We start from the raw sequence: 18,069 nt of genomic DNA, 5'->3' as shown, positions 1-18,069 counted from the left end.
TTCCCTTTCACTCTTGCTGATACCTGTCTGTCACAAATCACTCCTGCACTCTTCTCCACCCATTCCACACTGCCTTCACTCTCTTTCTCACCTCTCTTCCACAATCCTCATTACTCTGTACTGTTGATCTCAAGCATTTAAACTCCACCTCTACTCCCTGCATCCTCACCATTCCACTGACCTCCCTCTCATTCACACACATGTATTCTGTCTTGTTCCTACTGACCTTCATTCCTCTCCTCTCTAGAGCATATCTCCACCTCTTCAGGGTCTCCTCAACCTGCTCCCTACTCTCGCTACAGACCACAATGTCATCAGCAAACATCATAGTCCACGGGGACTCCTGTCTAATCTCGTCTGTCAACCTGTCCATCACCATCCTAAATAAGAAAGGGCTCAGAGCCGATTCCTGATGTAATCTCACCTCCACGTTGAATGCATCCGTCACTCCTAATGCAGACCTCACTACTGTCACACTTCCCTCATACGTATTCTGTACAACTCTTACGTACTTCTCTGTCACTCCTGACTTCTTCATACAATACCAATATAATAACTACATATTATATTATATATCTCTATTATATAAAAAAATCCTGAGACGAGACAAGACTTTTTCCAAGAGATTTTTTCAAGTCCCCCCCTCCTCTTAACCATTTTCAACCACACACACAGTCCTCTCACCTCTCATTCGTGTGAATGCTTTTGTCAAACACAGTTCCTGCTCTCTCAGCTCTTATACATTTTTACCTTTTCCTCACTTCAAGTTCTCAATTAAAGAAGACGTATTATGTCCAAATCTTATTGATGAATTTTATCCTGAAGGGTTATCAACAGAAGAAATGAGTACACGGGCAATCCTAGCACCGAGAAACAATGATGTCAAAAGAAGTAACGTGAAAACTGTTGATCAGTTACACAGCAAATTGATTAAATGCGTATCAGTAGACTATTCTGAAACAGTTGGTGGTGATGGTGTGGAAGATGAAAACATCAACTTACAATATCACGAAGAATATCTACAACCGTTGACACTGTCTGGTCTTCCACCAGCCAATTACTGTTGAAAGCAGGATGTATACAAAAAGGTAAAGTAGTACATTAGACAACAAAGGAGATCTTGATATGCCATTCGTATTAAAACGTTTACAGTTTCCCGTTAGAATAGCTTTTAATATGACAATTAATAAATCACAGGGACAAACATTCAACAAAGTCGGTTTATTTATTAGAGAGAAAGAAATGAAATTCACTCACGGGCAGTTATATGTTGCATTGTCATAATGTAAATCCAAACACGGAATCAAAATTCAATGCGATATTGATGAAAAGTTAATTCCAAATATTGTTTTACTGAAGTTTTACAGTAAAAGTGTAAGTTTAAAAAATATTTGCATGTTTTTTTCAAAGCCAAACAGAATTAAACCTTATAACGCAACGAAAAAACTCTAATGCAACATGAAACATAATTTACTTTGAAATTATTATGTTTACTATTTTTTACTATGGTTAATTACTCGCTGTAATGTAAAATAGTTACAATAGTTTGTAACAGTTCCCATGAAAATAACAATCTGTTTAAATTGTATATCCGCAACTCCATACGTGAGCGGCAGAACCTCAAAGTGGCTACCGTGTAGTGCAGGCCTGGGGGTTGGCAAGCGAAGCGAGCGGGGGGCGGCCCTAGTTATATTATACTAGCAAAATACCCGCGCTTCGCAGCGGAGAAGTAGTATGTTAAAGAGGTTATGTAAACATATATATACATATACATATATACATATATATACATATCTACATATACACATATCTTTGGTTTCCTCCCACAGTCCAAAGACATGCAGGTTAGGTGCATTGGCGATTCTAAATTGTCCGTGGTGTGTGGGTGTGTGTGGGTGTGTGCGCCCTGCGGTGGGCTGGCACCTTGCCCGGGGTTTGTTTCCTGCCTTGTGCCCTGTGTTGGCAGGGATTGGCTCATGTATTTAGGATATAGCGGGTTGGATAATGGATGGATGGACATTTGTATGCATAGCCCCATTTGCCCGTTTTTGTTTTTTTTTCATTCTTCAGTAATATTTCAGCAAACCCGGAGCTTGTCAGTTCAAATCCTGGTACTGACACCACTGTGTGACCCTGAGGAAGTCACTTCACCTGCCTGTGCTGCAAAAAAACCAAAGTAATGTAACAAATTGTACCTCAGATGTTGCAAGTTGCTGGAATAAAGGCATAAGTCAAATAGATAAATATGTATTATACACATTGGAACTATTCATTTATTTTCAGTTAAGTCATCTGCAGCAAACCTTTATAAATGAGGGTTTCTCCTTTTTAGATAGTGCAAACTGTTTCTTCTTCATTGAGGTTTTCTCTTGGAGAGCTTTTTTCATTTCATTGAAAATTAAAGCAGCAGCTGCCAAAATATGTAGCTTTCTTATTAATTTTTCAACATTGTGTAAAATAACTTTATAAAGTAACATAAAAGGTTTAAATACTCGTTATCCTTTTACACTAAAATATTACTAAAGAGATACAAAAAAAGTAAAATGCATATGTTGTTTTTCTTTAAGGAGATTAAATATTACTGAAGAAAAAAAAAAAACCTTAAACAGCCAAATGGGGCTATGCATATGAAATTAAAAGGTTTAAATAAAACAGAAATATATACCTTTTATTTTTACTTCCTTAACTTGTGGAGGGTGTATCTTGTAGCAAAGCCCTAAGTTTTTTCATGAAAGCCCGTTTCAGTCAATAAGTCTTAAAAAGAGGTGTAAAGATATTGACAATAAGGTACGCAAACCCACCAAGACATGCAATCGTTTAAATCAAGGCGCGAGTCGAAAAACACCATCCGATACTATTAGTTAACGATTAACACATTTCTATATGTATTGTAAGCATACAATACAACTGATAATATGTTGCGCTTATTTATCTGGTGTACCGACATTTTTGCGCATTTAACGGCTGAAATCTAACGTGGTTTGTGCCCTTCAGAATGAAAACAGTTTGCATTTACCTTTTTAATAAAAAGCGAGCTTTTAAGCTTGAGAAATCACTCCGTAAATGCACACGTTTAATTCTTGATCACTTCAAACAACTGAACTATCCAGAACATTTCAGGCATACATCCAGCATTCAAACTATGTACAAAAAGCACAACTGTTAAAGGAATTCAGCATTTCTTAATTGAAAATGTTCCTTTAATCCTCAACATGTCTCAATGAGTCGTTCTGGTGGTTTTACTTGACATTTTGATATTCTGGTTAATTGTGTTTGCAGTTGAGATGTTCTTTCCTGATTTATACTTGTTTTCTCGTTAATATTTGTTTCGCTGGTGTTAGTGTTCTGATTAGAGGTTATTGGTCCTTTGATGTCTTGACGGTTTCTTCTTAGAACGGCTCCTATTACGCAATTCCGTCACATACTGGTCTATTGTTTCTCCGCTTTTCTGGAAACATGTAAAAAAACTTGTGCCGCTCAACCGTCACATTGCGCTTTGGGTTGCAATACGTTTCGAATTTTTCAACTATTTTGTTCAATTTCATATTGTCTCCATCTTCTTCAAACTGAAAATTGTTATACACCTCTAGCGCCTCTTCACCAATTACATGTAGAAGCATAGACGCTTTCATTTTTTCACTTTTCCTATCTGCTTCAATCGCAGCAAGATACAACTCGAATCTCTGTTTAAATCTTTTCCAATTTTCAGCTACATTTCCCTTTAACTGGAGATTTGGTGGGGGCTGTAATCCTAGCATATTTTTTTTTCTCTTTTGCTAGAACGTCTTAGCGCTTTCTCATCATGTTTTCGGGTTACTCACAGACACGCAACTCGTTCAAAAGCTGAACCTCTTCTTCACATTCCTCTTCCAATCCGCCACTTCTGACACCATGTAGTGATCTTGTTAGGTTCGTAGTTTAATCAATACACAGGATTGAAAGATATAATAACTTTTTAATAGACAGACTTTAGAGACATGTACTGTACAAGTTACTAATCATTCTTTAGTTCACGCCCATTCTCCTACTTGCATCGGTATTCACAGGCATTACTAATCATTCTGTAAGTATCCCTTAATAGACCTTACTAATCAACTATCATTACAAAATCCAACGTGATTTGTGCCCTTCAGAATGAAAACAGTTAGCATTTACCTTTTTAATAAAAGGCGAGCTTTTAAGCCTGAGAAATCACCCCGTAAATGCACACGTTTAATTGCACATGTGTTAATATGCATGCTTACACAGTATTAAAAGACACTCAAAAATTAACGTCATTTACCTTCGTTCCCGCGTTTGACTCGTGCTGTAAATCTCTTCCTTGTTTTTAGTTCAAGTGATTACGTAGGAGGTGTGATGACGCGATACGTGACTCCGCCTCCTCCATTAGAGTATATGGACAAAAAACAGGTTCCAGTTATGACCATTACACGTAGAATTTCGAAATTAAACCTGCTTAACTTTTGTAAGTAAGCTGTAAGGAATGAGCCTGCCAAATTTCAGCCTTCCACCTACACGGGAAGTTGGAGAATTAGTGATGAGTCAGTCAGTCAGTCAGTCAGTCAGTCAGTGAGGGCTTTGCCTTTTATTAATTAGTATAGATTATACAGGGTGGCACAGGAAAATGGGAAATTTTCAATTGATGTTCAATGCACGAATAAACACATTACAAAATACATTTAATGATGAAATGTATTGTACGGGATATGCAATTAATGATGGTAATCAATATTCATTTCATGTTTTGAAGAAAACCTCATGAAGGTGATGTCCATTTCTCTGTACACATTCTGATAGCCTGTTGTGGAAATTCTGCATTGCTCGATGTAACATATTTCCTCTTCAGTCCTTTTTTAGTTCAGCAATGGTTGCAGGACGTGTGCAGTACACTTGACTTTTAAGATGTCCCCACAGAAAAAAATCACAAACGGTGAGATCTGTGGGTCTCGGAGGCCATGGAATGTCACCATTGTGTGAACAATCATCAAATAGCTGCCATCGACTATCTGGCAGTATGCAAAGTGGCTTCACCTGGGGACTTCTTTATTAAAGCTGAACCCGTTTCTTCAAAACTACGCACCCATGTTGTAATCGTGTGAGCAGATGGAACATGATCATGACGTCCTAACTGGTGATGACGCCGAAATTCCCTTTGCGGAGTAGTCACACTGTCACCATTCTTATAAAAGGTTTTCACAGCGAACGCTCGTTACGTACCACTCTACTACTACATTATAACTAATGGCATGGGGTCCTAAACGAGGTCACATTGGTCCCAAACAACTGCTGATGCCCCAGGGTCACCAACACCTAGTTCCAAAATGTCCTGTTTCCCTGCGCCACCCTGTATTATATTATGTTATAATGATGTAACATAACATACTCAAGCATGTCTAATCCAATTTAGGGTCACAGGGCCAAGTGCCATGAACATGATAAAGGAACTGTAATAATAAAATGCATTATTATTATTATTATTATTATTATTATTATTATTATTATTATTATTATTATTATTATTATTATTATTATTATTATTATTATTATTTTAACTCCTGTTCTATTGGTTTCATTGTGCACAAACTAGGAACCAAACTCAGACATGATGGAAGTCCACTGCAGGGCTCATTTAGAAACACACACAATATTCTGTATGTCCAGTGCCTATAAAAAGTATTCAACCCCTGGAACGTGTTCACTTTGTATTATTATACCACACGGAGTCACAGTGGACTCAGTTTGGCTCTTTTGGCACAGACCAATAGAAAAAGACCCTTGAGTGTCAAAGTGAAAACAGACCTCTGCAAAGTGCTCTGCATTAATCTCATGTACAGTGTCCTCCATAATATCTGGGACAATGACACATATTTTTCCTTGATTTACTTCTCTGCTCCACGGTCTAAAATGAGCAATCAAACAATTCAGACATTGTGATTAAAGTGCAAATTACATACATACTGGACACACCACATAGAAATAACAACACTTTTTTTTACATGACCACCCATTTTAGAGCACCATAATGTTTTAGATACAGCAATGGCAGGTCTCTTAAAGCTGTCATATTTAGGACTTTGTCGCATATCCCTGAGTTGCAATGACTTCTTGAGGTCTGAGATTCATAGACATCAGCAGGTGCTCAGGATCTTCTCTGCTGATGCTCTGTCAAGCCTCTAATGTGACCATCTTCAGCTCCTGCTTGTTTCAGATTTCTCTTCAGCATATGGAAGGTCTGCTCAGTTAGATTTAAATAGAGTGACTGGCTTGGCCATTCAAGAATTTTCCATTTTTTAGCTTTGCCAAACTCCTGTGTTACCTCAGCAGTATGTTTGAGATAATTATCTTGTAGGAGGCAGCACTGTCCGACAAGTTTGGAGGCCTTTACTGGAACTCGAGCAGATCAGAGGTATCTAATAATTCTTTGCATTTATATAGCGCTTTTCTCACTACTCAAAGCGCTCAGCAATTGCAGGTTAAGAGCCTTGCTCAAGGGCCCAACAGAGCAGAGTCCCTATTGGCATTTACGGGACTCGAACCGGCAACCTTCCAATTGCCAGTGCAGGTCCCTAGCCTCAGAGCTACAGACCTCAGAATTAATTGTGCCACAGCCGTCAGAAGTGAAGAGAAGTGCGCCAGGGCCTGTGGCAGCCATATATGTCGAAGCTATAACACCCCCAGCACTACCATGTTTAACAGATGAGATGGTCTGCTTTGGATCTTTGGGCAGTTCCTTCTCATCTCCACACTTTGCTCCCGCCATCACTCTGATCAGGTTCATTTTTGTCTCTTCTGTCCACACGACAGGTGAGAATGCAGAAGAATTCTTTATTTGCACACAGATATACACAAAGTGTATATCAATAATACAATTCATTTGCTGTTATATTTTTCTGCTGCCATTACCTCATCTGACACATCACATCATCTGACTCTTGATACTCAGAATTCTGTCATTTTAACCAATCAGCTACAGCCACCGATATCTCCAGACCCTTGTAGACTCTCCCATTTACCTGAATGCCGCCTCACTGAAGGGGCTGTCCTGCACATTTTACTATTGACTTAGTGCTGCTTCTTAGGAGGGGTCTTTGGGCTTTCCCATTAGTTTATCCTCACGTTCATTACTCATTTACTTCATTTTAGGAAATCAAGCTGGTGGTTTCTCTAAGATGAGGCAAACCTCATGTGCTCCAGCTTCATGTCATGTTAAAATAACCCTTTAGTTACCTTCAGTCTTTTTCCTTATGTTTTAACTCATTCATTACCACAGCTTTGTGTAATTAGTTTATACTTGTAATACTGTAATTTGTAACGATTATATACATTAACTAAAGATTCCATAAGCTCAATGTGTGTGTGTGTGTGTGTGTGCGTTCTTTATGCAGTTTCAAACTCTTGGTCCAATCTCAACAGACGTTTGCACATATATCTCCCTTTGTCTGTAAGAGACTCTACACTACTTTGGATCCCAAAATTTTGACCCGGGGGGTACCATTAGTTGTTTTTTTTTTCACGCCGTGTTTACGGAGTGTTGTCTTCCACATCACACAAACCACAGAGCGTAACACCGTCCCTTCTTTGCTACCAGTCCTTCCACCTGCACTCCTCCTTAGGCTTTGTCCTCTTTTTCCCGACTCTGGCTCCGTTTATAGGGCACCTAGAAGGACTCCAAGTGCTGCCAAATAGGGCCCTGGAAAAGTACAGGCGCCCCTTGGTGGGAGCCATGGGCCCCAGCAGGGTTGAACTTCCGTGCTCATGACCTGTGGTCCTGCTGGAAACCAAGAGGGCTGCCCTCTGTTGGTCAGGGGGAGAAAGGGTCTTATAAATACTCCCAAACCAGGTCTTCCATACTCAGGGCGTCCCAGCTGGGTAAGGACTCAAGGCCGTCCGCCACCATATACTTTTATGCGTGTGTGTGTGTGTGTGTGTTTTAACTAAACTCCATTGTCCCGGCTTGGCCTCAGGCCTGAATGTGTTCATTGTACTGACCTGAGCAGACTCACTTATGCATTGTCATGGCCTTAAATTCTAATTTGCTAATTTAACTTTAAGTTTGCACTTTGCGAGCCTGGGAAGTAACTGCAGCTGGCAGTTAATGTGGATTATTTTGGGATCAATGGAAAAAAAGTGTTTTAAGGACCAGGCAGAGAACAGTAATTATGCTTACGTCTGCTGTCTCAAGCGCAGATATCTGAAAGCCGCATTCATGTGCCGTAGCCGACCTACCAAACTTGAATTTCTTTTTATGTTTAAAGTGGGCCCGTCACCTAGCAAGTCAGAGGTTCTCAACTCTCATCCAAGGGGGATCCCTGCAACTGCTGGCTTTGTATCTAGGTAGCTTTTATAACCAAATAATCTTTTGGTTTTAAATGAATTTAATTTACTTTGATATACAATATTTACTGTTAGGCACATAACTAGAGTTGGACTGTGCCTTAATCTTGATGCTGCTGGATTAGCCTGTGGCCATCATGATCATGAAATGGATTAAATATTGTATAAACACTCGCGTTTAAGTTCTCCCACGGAAAACTCAGGGTTTAATTTTTACCGTATAATGTCGGTCGTATAAGTCGAATGTGGAAAACTCACGCTATTGGTCCAAGAGATTACGATGTGCTAACGCCCACCTGACAGAGTAACCACGGCCCTTTCTTTTCTATGTATTGTGCCTACGTGACCACACGATAATACCCAAACTATTCCGAAGTGACGTTTGCACAGATTTGGGATTCGATCAGAAGAAAATATGAAGCTGGTTTTAAATTAAAAGTCATTGAAGTGGCGAAAGAAATTGGTAACCGCGCTGCTGCAACAAAATTCGATGTTTGATTTGTGTTCAATCCTTTTTTGTATAAATGGGTGTATTTGTATGGAATGATTACAATAAAACTAATAAATACAATTAAAAAAAAAAAAAAAAAAAAAATTCGATGTGTCTGAGAAACTGATGCAAGATTGATTGAGGCAAGAAGATCCATCCATCCATCCATTTTCCAACCCGCTGAATCCGAACACAGGGTCACGGGGGTCTGCTGGAGCCAATCCCAGCCAACACAGGGCACAAGGCAGGAACCAATCCCGGGCAGGGTGCCAACCCACCGCAGGACACACACAAACACACCCACACACCAAGCACACACTAGGGCCAATTTAGAATCGCCAATCCACCTAACCTGCATGTCTTTGGACTGTGGGAGGAAACCGGAGCGCCCGGAGGAAACCCACGCAGACACGGGGAGAACATGCAAACTCCACGCAGGGAGGACCCGGGAATCAAACCCAGGTCCCCAGGTGTCCCAACTGCGAGGCAGCAGCGCTACCCACTGCGCCACCGTGCCGCCCCAGGCAAGAAGATGTAAAATAAAAACATTAAGTGTCATATTTTTGACCAAGCGTATAAGTCGGGGTCTAATTTTATGATCGATTTTTCGGGTTTCAAGACCTGACTTATGTGAAATGGACGCTATATAGCGCCCGACCCGACATAGACTTGAAACTGAGGCACGTGTAAAACTCAACAAAAGACTTTTATTTCTTTCTTCAGCTGGAGGACACGTCTTCCCACGTGAACCCTCCAGCCACAACACAGTCCCAAGCACAGTAACACAAACCACAACCCTTCTCTCTTTCACCACCACTCCTCCACAGCTTTGTCCTCCTTCCACCCGACTATGGCCACTGAGTGGTGGTCGCTGGCCCTTTTCTATAGTCCACTTGGAAGTGCTCCAGGGGCTTGATCACCTGTTCCTAAATGCACTTCTGGGTAGGGCTGTAGAGTTTTCCAGGCTGGCTCCGGGATCCATGCAGCACCCCCTGGAGGCCACCCCAGATCCCCACAGGGCTGTGGAGAACTCCATCTCCCATGGAACCTTGTGGGAAACTGAGTTACCATTGTCAGCCAGGGAGGCTGCCACCAAGAGTCCCAGGGGAGGTACTGAAGAGCCCATGGCTGCTCCCCCAGAAAATAAGTAGAAGGGGCGTCCCAGCCGGGCATGGGACCCGGTTTGGCCGCCACAGCGAGTAGATATACTAAGATGTTTTTGTTCCGTTTATGGATTCTGATTACAGCACTGTATTTTTGGGGATTTTACTAAGGATGGTCTTTTAGCCTCTTTCTGATCTTTTCATTTTTTAAAACTTTTTTATTAATATATCTTCAGCCTTATGAAGATTCTTTTACACTTACATATTTGTCTGACGTCTTTATCCAAGGTGACCTACGGTACAAAATTTGAGATACAATTGGTTACATCACTTTTGGCTTTCCAATTGCAGCACAGACAGGTGAAGTGACTTGTTTAGGGTCACACAGTGTCAGTGGTGGGATTTGACCCCTCATAACCTCAGGGTTTGTAACCCAAAGCCTTAACCACTCCAGCACATCTGACTCCTGATTCTTGTGACTTTATCTCTACCTCCTGCTCCAGTCTTTGTGGTTTCTCACCCTGAAGGAACAGACTTTCAGTTTTTTTTTTTTTGACATGCTTTGCTATTTCTTTTTTATTTAAAGCTATACCCTTCATTTTGAGTCCCAGTCAGGCCTTAAGCCTTTCATTCTCCTGGGGCAGGCCAGTTAGCATTCTGGTTTGTATTTTTAGATCTTTTTTGAAGGCCTCACTTTTTGCCATTTGTGTGCTGCTGCAATATAACACAAATTAAAAATGTTTAATGAATGTTTGTTAACTGCACATCAAAGATGCCGTTGAAAGTTGATTTCCTAGAGATGTGATGTTCTACTCATGTTGCAGGTGAGGATGACAAGGATATAACGCTATGTGCCATGTCAGGAAGGCTTCACTATAAAAGACCAGACTTATATGCGAGTATATATGGTACATTTGAAAATGTTATGTTATTTACAGTGGGGGATATGCGTCCTTTCCGGGGTGGACTTATACATCACATACAGTGTGACCTCAGCATCATTGAAATGAACATTTGAAGTGGATGGTTGGATTAATGCATTTCATTTATACTCAAATAAGAACTGGCAGATGAAGGGACTTGATCACGGTCATAAGGTAGTTCAGTTGTAGAGACCGAACCAAGAACGTTGTGATGTTCAATAGAACGCCTTCCCAAGGTGCTTTGCATTTACAGTATAATACAAGTACCGTTACAGCCTAATCCCGACTCCGTCAGCTGGCTAGTTAGTTACTCAGTAGAAGTTGTTGACCAAACCACTGTTGGACCTTTCCTGAGAATGCCATCCCAAAGTCATTTGCCGATGTAGTTTACTACAGTGTGAGAATGAGAGACAACTACAATTTCTTGTATTAATAAAGTTGATCTAATCTAATGTAATCTAAAAATTGCTGGAGTGGCTGTGTAATGTGACGGGGACCTTCACGTAAGTTAAGGTGAACATCCCAATTTTAGTGCACCGTGCAAATAGACGGTAGCATGAAGTCAGCTCTCTTGTGTGTTGTACACCTGCCTGACAATAGTATTATAATCATAACTGTCTCAAACCCCCTTAGTCCAATTCAGGGTTACGGGGGACCAGCACAAATCCAGACAGCACCCAGCACAAGGGAGGATCCAACCATGGATGGGGGAATCAGTCCATCCATCAATCTTAGTTGTACATAAACCCATTATCAGCATGAATCCTCACGTAAGACATGAAACAAGCAACCTTTTGGTCCATTAAGCAATGGCTAATAGTAAGTTGTTCTTGTTGTTCAGATATCTCATCGCCATCCTCACAGGTGGCGCAGTGGTAGTGCTGCTGCTTTGCAGTAAGGAGACTGTGGAAGATTGTGGGTTCGCTTCCCGGTTCCTCCCTGTGTGGATAGCGCCTTGAGTACTGAGAAAAGCGCTATATAAATGTAATGAATTATTATTACTAGACAATACACCAGACTTTGCATAAAGGGGTTTTAAACCCTGGGGACCTGGTCAGAAGTACAAAACACTCAGCTAGCCCGTATCTTCCTCTTCTTCTTCTTTTTCAACTTCTGTGGGGGTCCAGAGGTGGCCTAGAGTTGAGCAACCCCACGTGGGGCCTGTTACATCAAACGCTGTTACTGGTACATGTGGACTTTATAAACTTGTGCACAAATTTAATAAAAGTAATATTAACATACACCGGATTTTCTCATTACAGTATTCAGCTAAGTTTTTGCAAGATAACTTTATCAAAATATAATGATATAATCTATTCAAAAAGTGCAATTCATAATTCATAACAATACCACGACAGTGCGAAATGCGATGCGGTGTCATGCGGAAATTAACAGGGCCACTTCTAAAGTATACTCTGAGTCTTGATATGCAGGATGTCATAGTCATAACTCACGTTGATGTCATGTCAGCTGTTTTTGTGCATTAATGTTCGGACTATGGAATATTTTCAAAGACGTACATGTATGGAATTTGAGCTTAAAGAGGGATTAGAAGCATCTCAAATATATATATATGCTGGAGAATACAACTTGACAAATCCGCTCGAACGGGACACGCGAGCCTCAAAACAGGGCTCCCTTAGGCGCGGGGTCTTTGGGCGGTCGCCCCACTTGCCACCCCCAAACACTGCTCTTGGGGGGGGGGGGTCGATGTGCTTGATCAACCTTCTCCATACAGCTCAGTCCTGCACCTCCACCCAAGTCAGGCCCTTCAGGTTCTTTTTTACTTTATCCATCCACCTCCACTTTGTCCTCCCACACTTTCTCTTTCCCTGGACTTCCATTCCCATCACTCTTTTGCCCACATATTCATTGTCTTTCCTAATCACATGTCCATACTACGTCAAACTACTTTGCTGCATTTTCTTAGATATCTCTCCCACTTTTGTTGTACCTCTGATGGTCTCATTTCTTATTCTGTCCTTCTTTGTAACTCCACACATCCATCTCAACGTTGTCATTTCTGCCACATCCAAGTTCTTTTCCTGCGCTCTCTTCACTGGCCATGTCTCAGCTCCATGCATCACTGCTGGTCTTACCACTGTCTTCTAGACCTTACCTTTAGCTTTTGCCTTAATTCTCTGATCACACAATACCTTTTGATACCTTCTAATTGTTCCTTCCACACTGAACTCTGTGGGTCTCTGCATCTAATTCTTCATCTTGGGCTACCACTGATCCTAGATATTTAAATTTATCTACTCATTTCACCACTTTCACTGATCATCATTAAACCTAACATATTCTGTTTTCTTCTTCCTATTTATCTTCAATCCTTTGTCTTCCAAAGCTCTCCTCCATTCTTCCAACTTCCTCGCCACTTCCTTTTTTCTGTTGCTACACAACACAATGTCCTCATTGATGTACCTCATCTTCCTTCTCCATAAAGCTCAGTCCTACAGTCAGGGCGTTTTCCTTCAGATCTTCTGCTTTATGCATCCAACTCCACTTTGTCCTCCCTCACTTTCTCTTTCCCTGGACTTCCATTCCCGTCACTCTTTTGCCCACATTGTCTCTCCTCATCACAGGTCTGCACCTCTTCAACCAACTTTCCTGTACTTTCTTAGATTTCTCTCCCACTTTAGTTGTACCTCTGATGGTCTCATTTCTTATTCTGTCCTCTTTTTTGTAACTCCACTCATCCATCTCAACATTCTCATTCCTGTCACATCAAATGTTTACTTCTGGGCTCCCTTTACTGACCGTGTCTCAGCTCCATACATCACTGCTGGTCTTACCACTGCCTTAAAATCCTCATCTTTAACCTCCACCTTAATTCTGTGATCACACAACACTCCTGATACCTTCTTCCAGTTGTTCCCTCCACACTGCACTCTGTGGGTTATCTCTGCATCTAACTCTCCATCTTGGACTACCACTGATCCTTGATATTTAAACTTATCCACTCTTTCAAATGGTACTCCCCGCAGGCTAACATCTGAATCCTGATCATCATTAAACCTCATATATTTTGTCTTCTTCTTCCTATTTATCTTCAACTCTCAATCTTCCAAAGTTCTTCTCCATTCTTCCCACTTACTGTCCACTGCCTGTTTTCTGGCACTACACAACTCAATGTCACCAACACAAAGCCTGCCCCAGAGGGATTGGTCTTTGATCTCACAACTTAATACATCCATCACCAGGCCAAAGAGGTAAAGATTTCATGAAGATCCCTGGTGCCAACCTCCTCTTACTGAGACCTTGTATATTAGCCCAACTCTGCTTTTAACCCGAGCCCTCACTATCTCATACATGTCCTGGACGATCCTGACACACCTCTCCGGTCCTCCTGTTTCTCTTGGCTAGCCCATATGAGAGCCTATAAACCATGTTGGCTCTTCAAGTCAATGGATCACAATGAGCTTTTCGTTGGACCAGTACACAGTATGAAATATTCCAAGTGAGCAGGACAGTAAGGACACAGCAAATGTACAGTCATATGAAAATTTTTGTTTATCATTGGCTGAGCTTTCAAAGTAGCAACTTCCTTATAATATATGACGTGCCTTATGGAAACAGTAGTAGTTCAACAGTGAAGTTTATTTGATTAACAGAAAATATGCAATATGCATCATAACAAAATTAGGCAGATGCATAAATTTGGGCACCCCAACAGAGATATGACATCAATACTTAGTTGAGCCTTGTATTGCAAATATAACAGCCTCTAGACGCTGTCTTTCTATAGCCTTTGATGAGTGTCTGGATTCTGGATGGAGGTATTTCTGACCATTCTTCATACAAAGTCTCTCCAGTTCAGTTAAATGTGATGGCTGCCGAGCATGGACAGCCTGCTTTAAATCATCCCGTAGATTTTCAGTGATATTCAAGTTGGGAGACAGTAACGGCCATTCCAGAACATTGTACTTCTCCCTCTGCATGAATGCCTTTGTAGATTTCCAACTGTGTTTTGGGTCATTGTCTTGTTGGAATATCCAACCCCTGCGTAACTTCAACTTTGAGACTGATGCTTGAACATTATGCTGAAGAATTTGTTGATATTGGGTTGAATTCATCTGACCCTCGACTTTAACAAGGGCCCCAGTCCCTGAACTAGCCACACAGCCCCACAGCATGATAGAACCTCCACCAAATGTGACAGTAGGTAGCAGGAGTTTTTCTTGGAATGCGGTGTTCTTCTTCCACCATACAAAGTGATTTTTGTTCTGACCAAATAACTCAATTTTTGTCTCATCAGTCCAAAGCACTTTGTTCCAAAATGAATCTGGCTTGTCTAAATGAGCATTTGCATACAACAAGCGACTCTGTTTGTGGCGTGAGTGCAGAAAGGGCTTCTTTCTCATCACCCTGCCATACAGATGCTCTTTGCACAAATTGCACTGAATTGTAGAACGATGTACAGATACACCATCTGCAGCAAGATGTTCTTGCAGGTCTTTGGAGGTTATCTGTGGGTTTTCTGTCACCATTCTTACAATCCTGCGCATATGTCGCTCCTGTATTTTTCTTGACCTGCCAGACCTGCTGGGTTTAACATCAACTGTGCCTGTGGCCTTCCATTTCGTGATTACATTCCTTACAGTTGAAACTGACAGTTTAAACCTCAGAGATAGCTTTTTGTAGCCTTCCCCTAAACCAGGAGACTCAACAATCTTTGTTTTCAGATCATTTGAGTGTTGCTTTGAGGATCCCATGCTGTCACTCTTCAGAGGAGAGTCAAAGGGGGGCACAACTTCCAATTGACCACCTTAAATACCTTTATATCTCATGATTGGACACACCTGTCTATGAAGGTCAAGGCTTAACAAGCTAATCCAACCAATTTGGTGTTGCAAGTAATCAGCATTGAGCAGTGACAGGCATTCAAATCAGCAAAATTACAAGGGGACCCACATTTTTGCACAGCCAGTTTTTCACATTTGATTTAATTTCATTAGTGTATGAAATTAAATCAAATGTTTAATTTGATTTACTGCTTCACTGCTTTACTGATTTACCGCTTCACTAGAAATCTTTGTTCAGAAAACACCCCCAGTACTCAGATGTTCCTAGGAAATGAAAGACACACCACTGTTATCTTTTTTGTTGAAAGTGGAGTAAATTATTATGCAGGCTGAGAGGGGTTCCCAAATTATTTCATATGACTGTAAATGCCACACTAGATAGATAGATAGATAGATAGATAGATAGATAGATAGATAGATAGATAGATAGATAGATAGATAGATAGATAGATAGATAGATAGATAGATAGATAGATAGATAGATACTTTATTAATCCCAATGGGAAATTCACTAGCAGATCTTGGGGGGATCCCAGACAGATTATAAGCAGCAAGTCGCTTGTGTGTGTTTCTCATGATTTGTCTTCACTTCCATATTGCAGTGCTTCATTACTCACCCTGTGTGAACCCTGTGAATGTGTCTGTGGGCATCAGTGCCCTGTTCTGGACTTGTGCCACATCCAGGGTGGGTTCTTCTTGTACCTGATCCTGCTGGTATAGGATTTACTTCACTAAGATCCCAAATCGGACTAAATGGGACTGAGAATGTGTTATTTAATAAATATCGGCGTAGGCGTTGAACGTTGTTCTCATTGGACATTTCTTAACTTTCAGCACCCAGACGAGAAGCGGTTAGAAGGCCTCTCCAAGCAGCTGGACTGGGATGTCCGTACTATTCAGCGCTGGTTTCGACAACGAAGAAATCAGGAGAAGCCCAGCACCCTGTCTAGATTCAGCGAGAGCATGTAAGAGAATTTCCAGCATTTTTGGGTCATCTCATTTGTTCCAAATGAAAAATCAGAGGCAAACTGTAACAATAAGCTGCTATAAGACACAGAGTATCCATACGCACATCTAATCCAAATATATGCAAGTACAGGGTGAGTCAAAATTATGTTAACATTTGAATAGCGGAAACAGTTTATTCACAAAACATACTTCATATGTGCAAGATGACCTACTGGAATGTCTTAACCTGTTTGCCAGGCTCAGCAGGGCGCAGGTAAGTGGCCAGCGTTAAGACGCCGATCAGGCACAAGGGGCTGTAGGAGCAGATAAGGTAGTAAAATTTTATTTGTATATTTTACATTGAACAGTCCTTAGCAGTCCAGAGGTAGAACAGTTAAGCAGGCGACAGCGTAAGGGTTCATTAATACAAACAATGCGAGTGGAGAGCTTATGAGTAAGAGGAGCGCAAAGTTAGGAGAGACAGAGAAAAGTAAAGTTAACCTCCTAGAAGTACAAACAGCAGGCAGCTGAGAGGGAGAACAGTACAGGAGCTTAAGGGGAAAAGGTGTAAAATAACTGTAGCAGATCTTAGTGTTATCATTTAATTTTAAGAAAAAAAAGTTAAGGCAGTTTGACTAATCTAAATCAAATTTGAATAATGACGCCAGTGCAATGCAAGTACTGTTGGATATTGGATACTTTAGATAATGGTTTGGAGGAGCCAGTTGTCTAAGAGGGCTACATCTGCAGGAGATGCCAGCTGATCCATCACCTCGAGCTCAGGGTCACTGAACTGGAGGAGGAATTGGCTGACCTGCATTGTAATAGAGAATTGACGGATTTGGCCCAGGTGTCCTTTAGAGAGACAGTGTGCACCCCCAAGGTGGCGCAGGAGGAGATTCCAGACCAGACAGGTAGAAATAGGTGGGTCACAGTCACAAGGCGTAAGGTAAAGGGTGCACACTGTCCGGGGGCATCAACCCCAGAATTAAAAGTGTCAAACTGTTATCATGTCCTTGCAGAGCTAGACGGTGTCTCTGATAATTCTGAGGTGGGAGGCAAGGATGAGGAGCCCCAACGAGCCACCTCAAAACCAGTTCCCAAAAAGAGAGAGGTAGTGATAGCTGGGGACTCAGTCATTAGGGGGATTGAAGCACGCGTGTGCTTCAGAGACAGAGAGTCTTGCACGGTGTTCTGCCTTCTGGGTGCACAGATGGGGGACCTCCCTGAAAGGATGTGGATCCAGTTGTCCATGTTGGAACAAATGACATACATAAGGGTAGTCTGTCAGTTCTGTGATCCTAATTCAAAGAGTTAGGTGCCAAGCTGAGGAGCAGAACTGACAAGGTAGTCTTCTCTGAAGTTCTGCCTGTGTCACGCACCAGTCCAGGTAAAACCGAGAAGATTCGAAGGCTTAACGTGTGGCTCAAATCTTGGTGCAGGGTAGAAGGGTATAGGTTGAT

The 18,069-nt window shown here is 41.4% G+C and overlaps 1 protein-coding gene across 2 annotated transcripts in view; it reads left to right on the top strand.

The window, feature by feature from the left end:
• The window catches only part of cers6 (ceramide synthase 6), a 215,348-nt gene that overhangs the window by 74,878 nt on the left and 122,401 nt on the right, over positions 1–18,069 (top strand). For both annotated transcript variants that reach the window (XM_028806361.2, XM_028806360.2), the window contains exon 3: positions 16,493–16,623. In XM_028806361.2, the coding sequence (XP_028662194.1) occupies positions 16,493–16,623 (131 nt within the window). The remainder of the gene's footprint in view (positions 1–16,492; positions 16,624–18,069) is intronic.

This window comes from Erpetoichthys calabaricus, chromosome 8 (genome assembly GCF_900747795.2).
Source record: "Erpetoichthys calabaricus chromosome 8, fErpCal1.3, whole genome shotgun sequence".
NCBI classification, from domain to species: Eukaryota; Metazoa; Chordata; class Cladistia; order Polypteriformes; family Polypteridae; genus Erpetoichthys; species Erpetoichthys calabaricus.
Note: the sequence above shows the minus strand (reverse complement) of the source record. Positions and strands in the feature narration are given on the sequence as shown.